Source organism: Fringilla coelebs, assembly GCF_963513975.1.
Source record: "Fringilla coelebs genome assembly, chromosome: 9".
Lineage (NCBI taxonomy): Eukaryota > Metazoa > Chordata > Aves > Passeriformes > Fringillidae > Fringilla > Fringilla coelebs.
The window spans coordinates 22,621,322-22,633,883 of NC_140067.1; the positions used below are offsets into that span (position 1 = coordinate 22,621,322).

General features: G+C 42.3%; 1 protein-coding gene across 1 annotated transcript in view; it reads right to left on the reverse strand.

Annotated features, from left to right (window-relative positions):
* Window positions 1-12,562, reverse strand: part of CRB1 (crumbs cell polarity complex component 1) — a gene marked incomplete at both ends in the record, with an annotated part of 95,157 nt that overhangs the window by 48,497 nt on the left and 34,098 nt on the right. Inside the window, 2 exons of the mRNA XM_084211643.1 lie at window positions 7,824-8,006; window positions 9,390-9,529. Coding sequence (XP_084067769.1) covers window positions 7,824-8,006; window positions 9,390-9,529 — 323 coding nt within the window. The remainder of the gene's footprint in view (window positions 1-7,823; window positions 8,007-9,389; window positions 9,530-12,562) is intronic.

Below are 12,562 nucleotides of genomic sequence, written 5' to 3' on the forward strand. Positions count from 1 at the left end.
CTCTTAAATATTTGGCTGTATAATTTAGTGCATTTCCAATAAACTGGATTTTAATGGGGTTCACAATGGTGACATTCTTAAGGCTTGTTTTGAAATCATCTGCTAAACAAAACACTGAACTATTAAATCAGGTCATTTTGTTTATCACTTGACATTTGACCTTAAATATGCCATAAATGTAAAAGTACTGAGAAAGTAAAATATATTAAGTCCTATAGCACAAGTCTTCTTTTTACTGTCTACTTGCCAAGCATTTTCTCCAGAGCAGAGAAAGCTGGATGTGTAGATTTAAAGAAAGTTCCTTTCTGTTTGGGCAGAAGTTGTGCATCTGTTTAACTTTGCAATTTGCCTGTAACTGAACCAGAAAAATGCAGTCTTACACAAAGAAAGCAGTGCTAGAAAGCATATGCTGTAAAGTAACTCCTGAGATGGGCAACCCAATTCTGAAGGAGAAGAGCAAAGTTCTGTTGTCAGTTTGGGGCGTGCAGGACCTTTGATTTCACATGGGTTTGTGCATGGTTATTACTTAGACCACACTTTAAATTCAACTCTCATTAGCAGTAGCCTGTGCCATCAGATGTAACACTGTTGGGCTCGGGAAAAAAAAAAGAAAGAAATGAAAAGGCCAGAGAGATTCTTCAATAGAGAAAGACAGAACTGAGCAGGTTTAGAAGCTCAGCCAAGAGGTGGCAAAATTGGATTGTAGAGAGGCTCTAAATACATGAGTTATGCCAATTAAAAAGGCTAGGAAAGGTTTATCCAGAGATTTAAGAAAGAAATCAAAAAGGTAAGTAGGCAGTGCTTGAAGAAGGCTCCAGGAGGAAAATTCTTACTGGATAGACTTGATTTAACAAGTAGTCAATCATACAATGGAATGACCCACCAAAAACAAGTGTCAGGAAAATAACAGATGCTTTAAAAACATTATTCCTGATGCCAAACAATATCCAACTGCCTTATTTTAAATTTTTTTTTCTTTGAGCATTTTCTCCCAGGTAATGGACGCATGAATTCATTAAATCTAAGGACATTGTCTGTGTGCTATAAGATCTGGGAGCTTATGGATTAAAAGCCATCATCCCCTCCTCCTTCCCTTCAAGGAAAAAGCTTTTCATGCTAAAAAGTGTTTATGTGGAACACTGTTTAACACAGAGAGATGTGCCAGATTCAAAATATCCACTGCTTCCAGGCTCTGTCAATCACACTGGACTACATTATACAACTTAACATATCAGTGCAACTAGAGAAAATAGATCGTAGTAATGATGGGTCAGCTGTCAAATTTTAAAGCATAAAACCCTATACATGTTCTGAAAATAATAATGGTAGATGCTTCCTAATGTTTGAATATCATATATTTCTAACTGAAAAAAAAAAACCAAACCCAGAGCATCTGACCTTTGTGCACTCCTTTGGTGCTGAATAATGCAGAAGTGATGGCTGACATGTCTTTGCATTCCGAGTTGCAACTTGCAACAAGGAGGGAGATTGTAATACATATTTCTCATTAAAAAATATACATAGCTACATCAGGGCTCTAAATATCAGTCCCAGTGCTACAAACCAGGTTTGGGAGCTAATTCTGTAAAGAGTTGCCATGAAAAGCTTGAGAGCTCCTTTCCTAATAATGATTCAGCTTTTACTAAATTTTAACCTAGAGTGGCATTACCAGTAAAAAAACTTTTCTGTCAAAAATTTCCCCTGTATAACAGAAATAACAGGGACAAACTGAAATTCTCAAAAAAGGCAAATTTAATTTCACTACAAGGAGACCTCTGCATAATCAGTGCCCATGCTAGGTGCATTATTTGTTTCTAGGATCTGAAACTATTTCAGTCTCTACTTGGAGCACATTAATTGTGGTAAGTGGATCTGATGATGATGTACAAACACATCCTTCATAAGCTGTGAGATTCCACTATTCATTGAAGCAATGTCATTCATTATGATCCTATTGGACCTTATTCTATTTTTCTGAAGTACAGATAATACCCAAACACTCCAATTCTAGTGAGTGAAACCCAAGCTGCAGAATATTGTAACCACAGAAATGTTTTCAGGTGTTACTGATAACATTTAGGGACATATGCTACTCTTTCCTGAAGTGTCTTCCACCAAATCAGGATTCTTTAACCAGTGGTAAACACTAGGTAACCATTACAGGTAGAGTCAATGCCTTCAAGCAGTCGCTCTCACAGTCTGCTGCCATGCAGGGGGCAAGTTAAGTCATAAGAAGATTAATTTTTGCTTAAAAAAAAAAAAGCTATTAGGCTTTCATAAAGTGTCTCAAGATATGGGCTGTTAAGGAAAGAGCTGTCATGAAAAACACAAGTCAGTCTTAGTTGCTGTGGTGATTTATATGGTGAAAGAATGTAAAAATTACACTTTCTTTTACTAAATGGTATTTCTTAAAATTGTTCAAGAGGAATGCTACCTGCAGTAGAAATGAAATTGAAATGTCCCACTAGTTCTGTAATGGTAACTGATAAAGGAATGACAGATTCATAAATTCTTCCAGCTACAACCCAATTTCAGTGCTGCCCACAATGTTCTGAGGTATTGCTGCCCTTGCATGGCTACTACCTTACAGAGGGTGTGAATTGTGAGCTCAGCCTTGGCTTTCCTTCTGGAGAATTATCAAGAAAGAGTAGTCACACTACGATTACTAAAAATGTGCTTGGTCTGGGAGCCAAGCATGTGACAAATCATTAGTGCTTACCGCAAAGAAAGCAGTTTGATTGTGAATGAAGAGACAAGCAAGAAGCCAGGGAGCATGCCTCATTCTTGGGGCCTGAAAGCATTTGCTGCCCCCTGGAATAGACCACAGACCAGGGGTTAAGGACACACTTTGTCTTTCTAAGAGAATATTCAGATCATTTCCAAAAATTAGGAAAAAAGGAGAGAAGGAAGAACTCTGTGGCAGAAATAGAGGAGGAGCCAACTGAGAAGGAATCAATTCTGATGACAATGTGAACATCTCCTTACCAGGATGCTACTAACTGAAGAAATGTTAAATAGTGTTATTACTTAGAATCATTAAAAGCTTTTCCAACTGCTCTTTCAAGATCAGAGATTTTAGCAGAGTTGGCAAAGCACTTTAAAGTGCTAATTGTCTGTTTGGTGTAGGGTTTTTACAGGCAGTAGGTGCCTGCCAGGCCCTGAGGGCATCCTGTGTTGGTCCAGCCCGTGCCCATGGAGTGCTGGAGCTGCTGGAGACTGGCTGGGCGCACGGACAGGAGCTGCTCCTCCTCCTTCCCCCTGTGCTTTTGCACCCAGGGACACGTGGAGATCACAGGGGCTGGGACAGAGATGGGGCATTGCTGTAGGAATCTGTCCAGGAAAGCAGCAGCTGCCAGGCTCAGGGAGCAGCCACGTTTTTCATGTTGTGCTGCACATCTGCCAGACACCAGCGAGCTGGTTTTGTAAGGGAACATTGCTCAGCATCCCAACAGTGAAAAAGGGATCCTATCCTGACTGTCATTGCAGTCTGGGCAGTGAAGAAATGCGTTTGCATGCCAATTACAGCCACTTTGTGGTTCCACAGTGGTAAGAAGTCCAGAGAGAGAGATCTCAAGACCTAATTCTATTTTTTCAGCAATTCATGTGTGTAGTATGCACAAATGTACTTGAAATTTTTCCGTAAACCAGCTAGTTTTGATGGGTATTTCAAGGTATAGACATTTTCTTTCTTGAAACGTTGCTTGTATGGGAATAATAATTTGCCAACAGTACCTCTGGACCTGTTAATTCTGAGTGCCTGTCTTGCTTCTGGGAGAAGCCTGAGTCCCACTGAAAAGAGGAGTGGTGCTCTTGAAAGCTTCTTAACTTGAAAATTGCTTTTTCTCTCTATATTTTCCCCATTTTTATCCTCATTCTTTCCTTGATCAACTTTGTCTTATTCAAAAGTCTCAGAATCAAGAGAAAAGAACCTTTTAAACTGTGATGACAGGCCATGACATAAAATGAATTAACTGGGTATAATGGAGGAATGATTGACTACCAAGGTGTGAACAGCTGAAGGACAGATAATGAAATAAATGAAAATGTAAAATTTGGATTTTGGAGATGAGATCTTTATTATTCATCTGCTTGATTTAAATTTGTAAGTCATTTGCTTTATGTAGCTGAGAATGGCAGCTGTGTGATTATTGTGCTGATGGTTAAGGTTTAAAAAGTAATGATGAATAACTATTTTTATAGTTATAAAAATATATGTATGTATTCTATGCATCCCAAGTTAGTGGTAATATGCCTACAGTCCTACCCACTATTTATAGGTGTAAATAATGTTTATGTCTGTCCCACACTGTCAGAGGCCAGGGGAGAGGAGGATGGCTGGCTCAGTCTGCCCTGCTGTCTGGTGGTGCTCTGCCCACAGCAGCACCTACAGACATGCAGGGAGCTGGAAGCTCTGTGTGCTCTGTGGTTCTGTCACCCTACCTTAAGTGCAGAATGAGAGCCCAGAAAATTCAGTTTCTAAGTACCGGTCCCATGACGTTCCCAGTTCAGTGTCTGGCCTGAGGTTTTCTTTACTTAGCTGAGTGTTCAGCATTCTCCCATACTGGCCATTTATCTGCCTCATCTTCTGGCTCTGGAAGACAGTTTCTTTCCCCCATGCATATGGCAGGAATTCAATATGCATACGACACCAGTCTGATCATATCATTTTCTTTTGCAGTAGTCCAACAGGCTGGGAAAAGGGCCAAGGAAATTTAAAAGGGAAAAACAGAAAACAAGATAAACGAAAAGGCCAAAAACCATTTAGGAATTCCTGATGCCAAAGCAAGCAGCAGTGCTGGTGGCACAGCTGGCACGCAGCAGAGAACAAGACAGCAGCAGTGGCCAGGCCCTCAGCAGCCAGCACTCGTGTGTGACAGCAGGCACCCTGCCTGCAGCCAGGGGAGAGGGCTCTGCTGCTCTCATCCTCACTGAGCTGAAGGAAAATGCATGGACTTCATCCCTGCTCCCAGCACTGTCCCCCAGCCTGGGCACCGTGGGCAGCACGGATTTTTAGGCACAGGAGCAGGACCTGCCCTCCTGGCACACCCCCTGCTCCTTGGGCTCTGCTCCACTCTGGAATGTATCACTTGGTAGACCTTGCAAGTTCAAGAGCTCTCTAATTTTGACATGGTGTTAAGTTTATTACAACCTGGTGAAATGAGTCACTACCCAATCCATAGCTCTGCCTTTCTCCTTTCTCACAGGTTTTCATGAGCAGAGTGAAAGTTTAACCTTTCAAATAACAGCCTTTTTAACAAAGGTGCAGTGCTGGAGCAATACAATATATCCACAGTATGAAAGGACACAGTTCTAGGGGAACTACTGCCTTTACCTCGCAGCAACAAATCACAAGACCTTTAAATGAAAGCCCAATTTATTAAAAGTACTGTTGTGCTAGGGGGCCAGCATGCCAAGGTAATATAAAAAAAGCTAGGGCTTGCTACTGCAGAAGTACTGAGACCTCTTGAAATCTGAGTATCCACAAACACTGATTTAAAAGGGAGTGGGGGAGAGGTTTAACCCTTTGTAGAACCTGTGCTAAAATTTTCTATCTTACATCTGGATAAGGAATATCTAATGTCCTCAAAGAGTTTCTAGCTGGAATAAAGTCTCCAGACTGGGATTTATATATTTATTTTTAAGAATCAAATTGTCTAAATAATTTTGGTTGCAGATTTGATCCTTTTAAGACTTTCAGTAGGACTACTATTTTTCAAGTCATCTGAAAAATCACTATCTGTAACAAGATACTGCCAAGTAATATTTATTCCTTTCTCCCAGTTTGTGAAGGAAAACCTTTTTCCTGACATAGACATGTGTTTAAGTTCCATTATCTCCTGCCCTTAGATTTAAAACTGTAGTCCAGAAGGTGGATATTGTCAGTTTTTCAGTTCAATTACACTAATTTGTTTGTAATCTTATTCAGTAAGTTCAAAGATGCTTGTTACATATTGACAGCAATCCTGTTTGATTAGATCTTTCCACTGATTTCAATGGCTTTTGGATCAGGCCCTTGCAATGCAGGGTATGTGGATTATTATTATTGCATATAGCCTGCTTTGGTGAAGTATGATCATAATGTTATTATGAGTGCTTTACTGAGGATAGAGGCATAATAAAATGAATGTGGTTTATTAAATAAGATCTCTGTCCTGTTGCAACATGAATCTGAGGGGTTATATCTGAAGCACATACACCAATTGGGGTGTTAAGGCTGGAAAAACTCCTGAGTTACAGCTGCAGAAATGTAGGATTTGGGGTATCGGTGAAATATACTGATATCCAGATGAAAGGATCTGACCTTTTTTCCAGGTGGCTGTTAGTTCATCTGCATTAGATAAGCACCATACAGTAAATAGTCCTGATCAAGGACTCACCTGCTACCTTGAATCACACTACTGCTACCAACCCTAATCTTACATCTTCTTTAATTCTAATTTAAAACTAGGGGTTTATTCATAATTTGGCTATAATTGGAGAAATTGCTTGTGCAGATCAGAGGTGAACACTTCCAGTCCTGCCTAAAGGCTTTTTGTGCTGAAGCTTCTGACATCCAAGGGGGCTGAGGCTCTTTTTGAGCACTTTTTATTTTCAGGCAACATGGGAGAAGAAAAAAGACCAGAGAGAAATGTGCAGTGCTACTGCTAAAAAGTATCCTGTTAAAGATTATGGCCTTCCTGCCAAAGTGAGGGCAAACTGTTTAGTAAGAATAACTATTTTGGGGTTCTTTTTCTCATGAAAGCTATATAGATAGCATCCCACAGGTAAGTATGTAACTAAACTTACTTATGGTTTCTAAAAATGTAATTTAATTTGCATACTGAGTCAGTAGAAATTTCAGGATCTCCAACACTTCCTCTCCCTCATTCTTTGGAGAGTTCTGCATTGTGAATGATGAGATTCAAAAATTGATTCAAGATTGATATATTTACAAACATTCTGAAACACTTTTTTTCAGACCAGTTATGAGTTTCAGACTGGGAGTAAGTCCTCCACATGAACAAAACCCATAGAATCATTACCCAAATCGGGCAAACAAGCCAGGCGAAGGCAATTAACAAGGAAATGAGAGGACAAAGGATGGCTAATCAACAAAACGCACCCTTCTGTTTCTCCCACAGGACTTAGAAGTTTCCACATTAGGACAAGACAGAAGGAAAAGAAGCTTGGGGTCTGGGCATCCCTGACAGGAGGTGAAGAGAAAGCAGCGGCAGGAGAAGAGGTGAGGGTGCTTGGGCCAGCTGGGAGACGCGCAAAGCCTGGGCAGAGCCTCAGACTACGGTCTCTTAGCAGAACAAAAGAACAACAGCAACACTTAGTGACAGCACAGGGAAGGACAGTTACGGGGAAGGGCTGGAACACAAACAAGTCTCGATGCCACTTTGAAGAAAATAAGTAGAGGATTCAGAGGGAAAGCCGTGGTCTCTCTAAGCTTTTGTGCTTGTTATGTTGGAGACGGCAGTCATACATTTCACCTGACATGAAGTTTGTAAGCTTCTCGGGAGATGAAAGGAATGAGAAACTGAAGGGTGGATAAATTAATATAGCTATTAATTATTATTTTCCTTCAGAAGGAACAGGCGGGTGGAGTTAGAACAGCACTGCAGCCCCAGAAGTACCCAATCCAAACCCGAGCGGTTTGCGGCTGTGCTAAACAGTGCTGGTGCGGCGGAATAAAGGCAGGTCTGGACGCATCTCTGTCAGGATCACGGCTAGCTGTACATTTGACTCTGTTTGCCCGGTAAGGACAGAGCCGTGTACACCAGTGTTGGTTGTTTTGCCGCGCTCGGCCCTGCCCGGCAGGCCCCGGCCCCGGCCCTTACCGGCGAAGCCCGGCGGGCAGCGGCAGATGTAGCCCTCGGCGCGGTCGTAGCGGAAGGGCGGCGGCAGCCCCGGGACGAGCCCGTAGAGGCCGGCCCAGGAGCGCTCCACGCAGTCGCCGCCGGAGAGGCAGGGGCTGCTGCGGCACTCGGCGATGTCCTCCTCGCAGCGGGAGCCCGCGTAGCCTGCGGAGACACCGCCACAAGGTCAGGGTGGGACACTGGGCTCCAGCCCCCCATCCCGCTAGGGCAGCGTGCTCGGAGCTCCCTCCAGCCTGGCCTTAAACACTGCCAGCGGTGGGGCGGCCACAGCTTCTCTGGGCACCCTGTGCCAGGGCCTCGCCACCCTCACATTAAAGAATTTTTTCCTAATATCTAATTTAAGCCTTCTCTCAGTTTGGAGCCGTTTCTCCTGGTCGTGTCACCACATTCCCTCTCCATATTTCTTGTCGGTGCCTTTAAGGAGCAGGAAGGCTAGATGCTCTTTAAGGTCCCTTACAACCCAAACTGTTCTACGGTTCTGTCATTCCGTGTGCTGCTGTTCTCTTCCAGACCCAGAATATACGCTGTGAACAGCAGCTGCACACGGCTTCAGTTTGCCTCAGCTCCCTGAAGCTGCGAGTGTTTGCTCGCAGCTCCCTGCCAGGCCTTGCAGGAGGACATTGCTGTGGCTACTCCACATCAGTGAGCTGAGCTGTGCCACAAAGGATTCGTTTGGGTCTTTTTCAGGCAGTAAGGTGGAGATTTCTGTGGGTAGTAAGGCACTGCATTGTGGTGTAATACGCTCTCAGGTTGTGGGAAGGTGGAGGGAGGCAGAGAGTATAAATAATTCGGTGTTTGTAAAGTGTTTCATCTGGAGGTTTAAGTGCTACAGTGATCCCTGAATTCTGGAAAATGCGAAGGGTTCTGCCTAATTTTTCTTTATCTGTTGCGCCAAGACTTGTGTAGTGCAACAACACTGAGGCATTTAGGGCTCACAGTGCTGTCTGTGCTCCTGCTTCCTCAGTAAGCTCATAAACTTCCTCAGATATAAACTCCTTAGAGAGGCTTTTTCCTGTAGTTTAGTTTGTGTGCTGATAGAGTCGTGTGGTCTCTCAAGAGTGTAGGGTCTGTGTCCCCACCAGGGTGTGGGGCCTGTTTGCAAACAGCTGGTAGAGAACCCAGCCTGTGGGTTTCACTGCCAGACAGGATCTTTAGACTGGTTTAAAGGTTGGGTTAATGAAGACTAAAACCATCATCAGCTGCAGCTGTGATGCATGTATCACATGGTTTGAAGGATTAAGTAACTGGGAGGTGGCTCCCAGCTTTGACTTATCTCCTGTCTTGGCACTGTAATGCCAGTGCCTTTTGTTTTGCCCACTTCTGTTGTACAGGAGGAGCAATTCTCAGCTGGAAAAGCAAGCAACTTACCCAAAGGGCTCTGCCTTATGGTGAGTGAAGCCCATGTAAACACAAGGCCATAGAGGACTGCTGGTTACAGAGCTTCAACCTTTTATTATATCAGGGGGTGGGGGGGGAAGAGTCTCTATTACTACTCAAGGAACATGCATAGGAGAACTTGGAGCTTACCTGGCCAACAGTGGCATGTGTAATTGTCAGCATGGTCCTCACAGGTGGCGTTGTTGTAGCATGGCTGTGACCAACACAAGGGAGTGAGGGTCTCGCAGTGTGAGCCCATAAATCCAGTCCCGGTGCAGTTGCAGCTGTACCTGCAACACAGAATGCAATGTTCACTCAGGCTGGAAGTCAAGAGATCTGGGCTTTGTTCCCAAACATGCACAGGCTTCTTGTGTAGCCTTGGCTCGCAGCTTACAGGGTTGAGTCCAGCTTGAGACCACCATCTGGTGCTTTAGGAGAAACCGCAGCAATTGGGAACCAACAATGAGCTTTTCCCTGAAGTGTGTGGTTTTGTCTAAGGAAAAAGAGCTGCTTGTGAGTTGGTTTTGACACAACCCTAAGAATTATTGATTCTTCTTTTTAATTCTTCTTGGACTGGTAGAAATTGCATTGGCGGAAAAATAAGGGATTTTTCTTTTCCTTGACTAAATGATTTGTTTTTTTCCCTGCAAACTAGCCTTTTATTGTTCGGTTAGAACAAAAATGTCAATTGCTTGCTTAGCACAATAACAACAGTAATGCAGTTCCCTTTTGACAGCAGTGTGACTACAATCATAAGTAAACAAACTAGTGTACATATAGAAATTAGCAACGTGCAGATGTCAGTAATGTCTGGGAAGTTTTGTTTGCTTTTTTTTTTTTCAGGAGAGCTGAGTACTATAAAAAGCATAAAAAGCATAATTCCTGTTCTTTGGTCATCAAGTATAAAGTTAACCCATACATGACATAGGAAGATGCAGGCTTTTCCAAGATACAAGTTAACTGTGCAGGTTTGTATGATCTTGACCTAAAAAAAATATAGGAAACAAAAATTTCTTCTTCTATTTTCTTTTACATTAAAGTGATACATCATTATTGTACAATCGCATTCTTAGGGCATCTTGCTGAGCAAGATGCCCTAAGATGCTAAGTATGCTTATTTGATAATTTCTGTGCTTAATAGCCAAGTCTTAGACTTGGAGTAAACATATGAAGAGAAAGTGAAATTGTTGAACATAAAGCAACATCAGAGAACAACTGGCTCCTGCAGTCTAACAGACCAAAAAGTGTAAACTTTTTACTACACTGTTTAAGTGTGTGCATAAGCAGAAACTTCTGGCTGGCCAGTTTATTACTGGTGTATGGATTATTCCTAAATCAAAACCAGAGATGACTTAGACCAGGTGGCATTTGAATTTCAGATATAAAAAGTAATGAGGAAGATGTGAATCAGAAAAGTAATTTTCATTCTGAGGTATGTTCTCAAACGTGAAGTCTCCTTCCTCTGCTGAGTTTTTCACACATTTCTCCCATGCATCTTCAGTTTGGTGCTGTTCAGCTTTGGTGAAAGCTTTTTTTTCTCCCTGTGTCCCAGCTACTTTTCCCTTTGGTTCAGAGTCGTGGAGCAGGGAGGAATATCCAGAACTCACTGCTTAATGTGCAGCCCCACCTGTGTGCCTTTTTCTTGGGCATCTTTTGACATTTGACATTGCTGCTGACGTTCAGGGATTCTGGATGGTGCCCTGCTTGTCAGCAGGCTACAGCTGAGCAGGCAGATGGCTTTTTATAGTAAGAGTGATAATTTAGATACTCTACCTACCATATCTTTTTTGACTTTATGTTTGATGTTCTCACAGTGTGCAAAAAGCAGTACATGTAGGTATTCTTTCCTATGGAATCTCCTATGGATGTTAGAACTCCTGGGAATATTTCCTATGGAGAAGAGACATGGATCATGCAGGATATCCTCTATGCCTTTGCACACTAGGTTTTGTAGTCCAGCTAAGTCTGTAAACTGTTGAGTTTAAATAAGAATGTTTACTTATGTGAAAATGTTTTTTTAAGAGATCAGCTTGTACTTTGTTGCATTCATGAAACATCACTGGAAGGTCAGTCTGAAATTTGTGAGAGAATTTGGTTTGATGTTTGTATTTACAGCTTTTTGTGCAAAATCCATTGCCTTGTACATGTTTCTGTGAGAGCTGATGGCAGACACCAAGGCCTCAGCTGTACTGTAGATTAGTCAGAAAAGAAAAACTCCTGCTTAAATACCACAATTCTTCATTTATCCCCAAAAATACACAAAAGAAAGGAAGTTGCTGGACACCCTTCCGTTTTGAATTGCTTTGTTGTCGATTCCTTACCATCACATAACAAATACAGAAAGAGCTCCAATTGTTCTCCAGATATCCCGCAGTATTGCAAGCCAATTAAAATTGGTCTTGCATGTACCTCAGATTTAAAAGCCAGGAGAAAAATGAGCAGGATTAAGTCTGGCCTGAATGAGCATCCCAGTTGCTCACCTCACACATGTATCCTCAAAAGGCTTCCCGGTTACCACACAGGTCTGAGCGATTCAGATCCAAGGTGACCCCCTCTCATTGCTGTCATGCTTTAGTTACACTGGGAAATAATAAATTGCTTTGTCCTGCTCAGAGCCATTCAGTGCTGCTGAAAAGAAGCTCCACAAGGCTGGTGCCATGTCACCACACTGCACAAAAACTCATTCCCAGAATATGATCTCTTACCCCCTCACTCAAGGCAAGCACATCTTTTGCTGACATGACTTCTGGACTGATTTTTGGGGCACCAGAGTCTTCAAATCTGCTTTACAAAAACTGGAAAATACACAATAAAGGAAAAATCCTGGCAAGAGCACCTGCATGAGTACACTGGGGAACTTTCAGACTGAGCTAATATACATATGTGTGTTCAGGTTGGGAAGCTCATGCTGAGCCAGAAAATCCAGTATTGATGAGTGAATGCCAGAGCTCTGCTTGGACCTCTGTGTGGGGCCAGTAACAGTAAGGGGAGAATCTCACTTTGCCTTGTATTCTCCCTCTTTTTTTTAAATTACTATTGTTTTTTTTTTTTTCCATGGACTGCAGGTTTTTTGGAACAAGTAGGTGTTGTACTATATACCTGTAAAGTTTCTGCCACATTTCCTAATTATATTTATTACTATGGTTACAGTTACTACAGTTTTTCTCTGCCTCTTTTCTAGTCCTGTCTGTCATTGTAGGCAGCTGCTGTTGGCAAATTCAGTTATATACAGTCTCACATATTTCTTGCAAACTAAATTTTGGTAAGCATTAGAAATAGAATTTATATCTAAATGACAGTACTAGCAGCCAGGAAAACAGCGT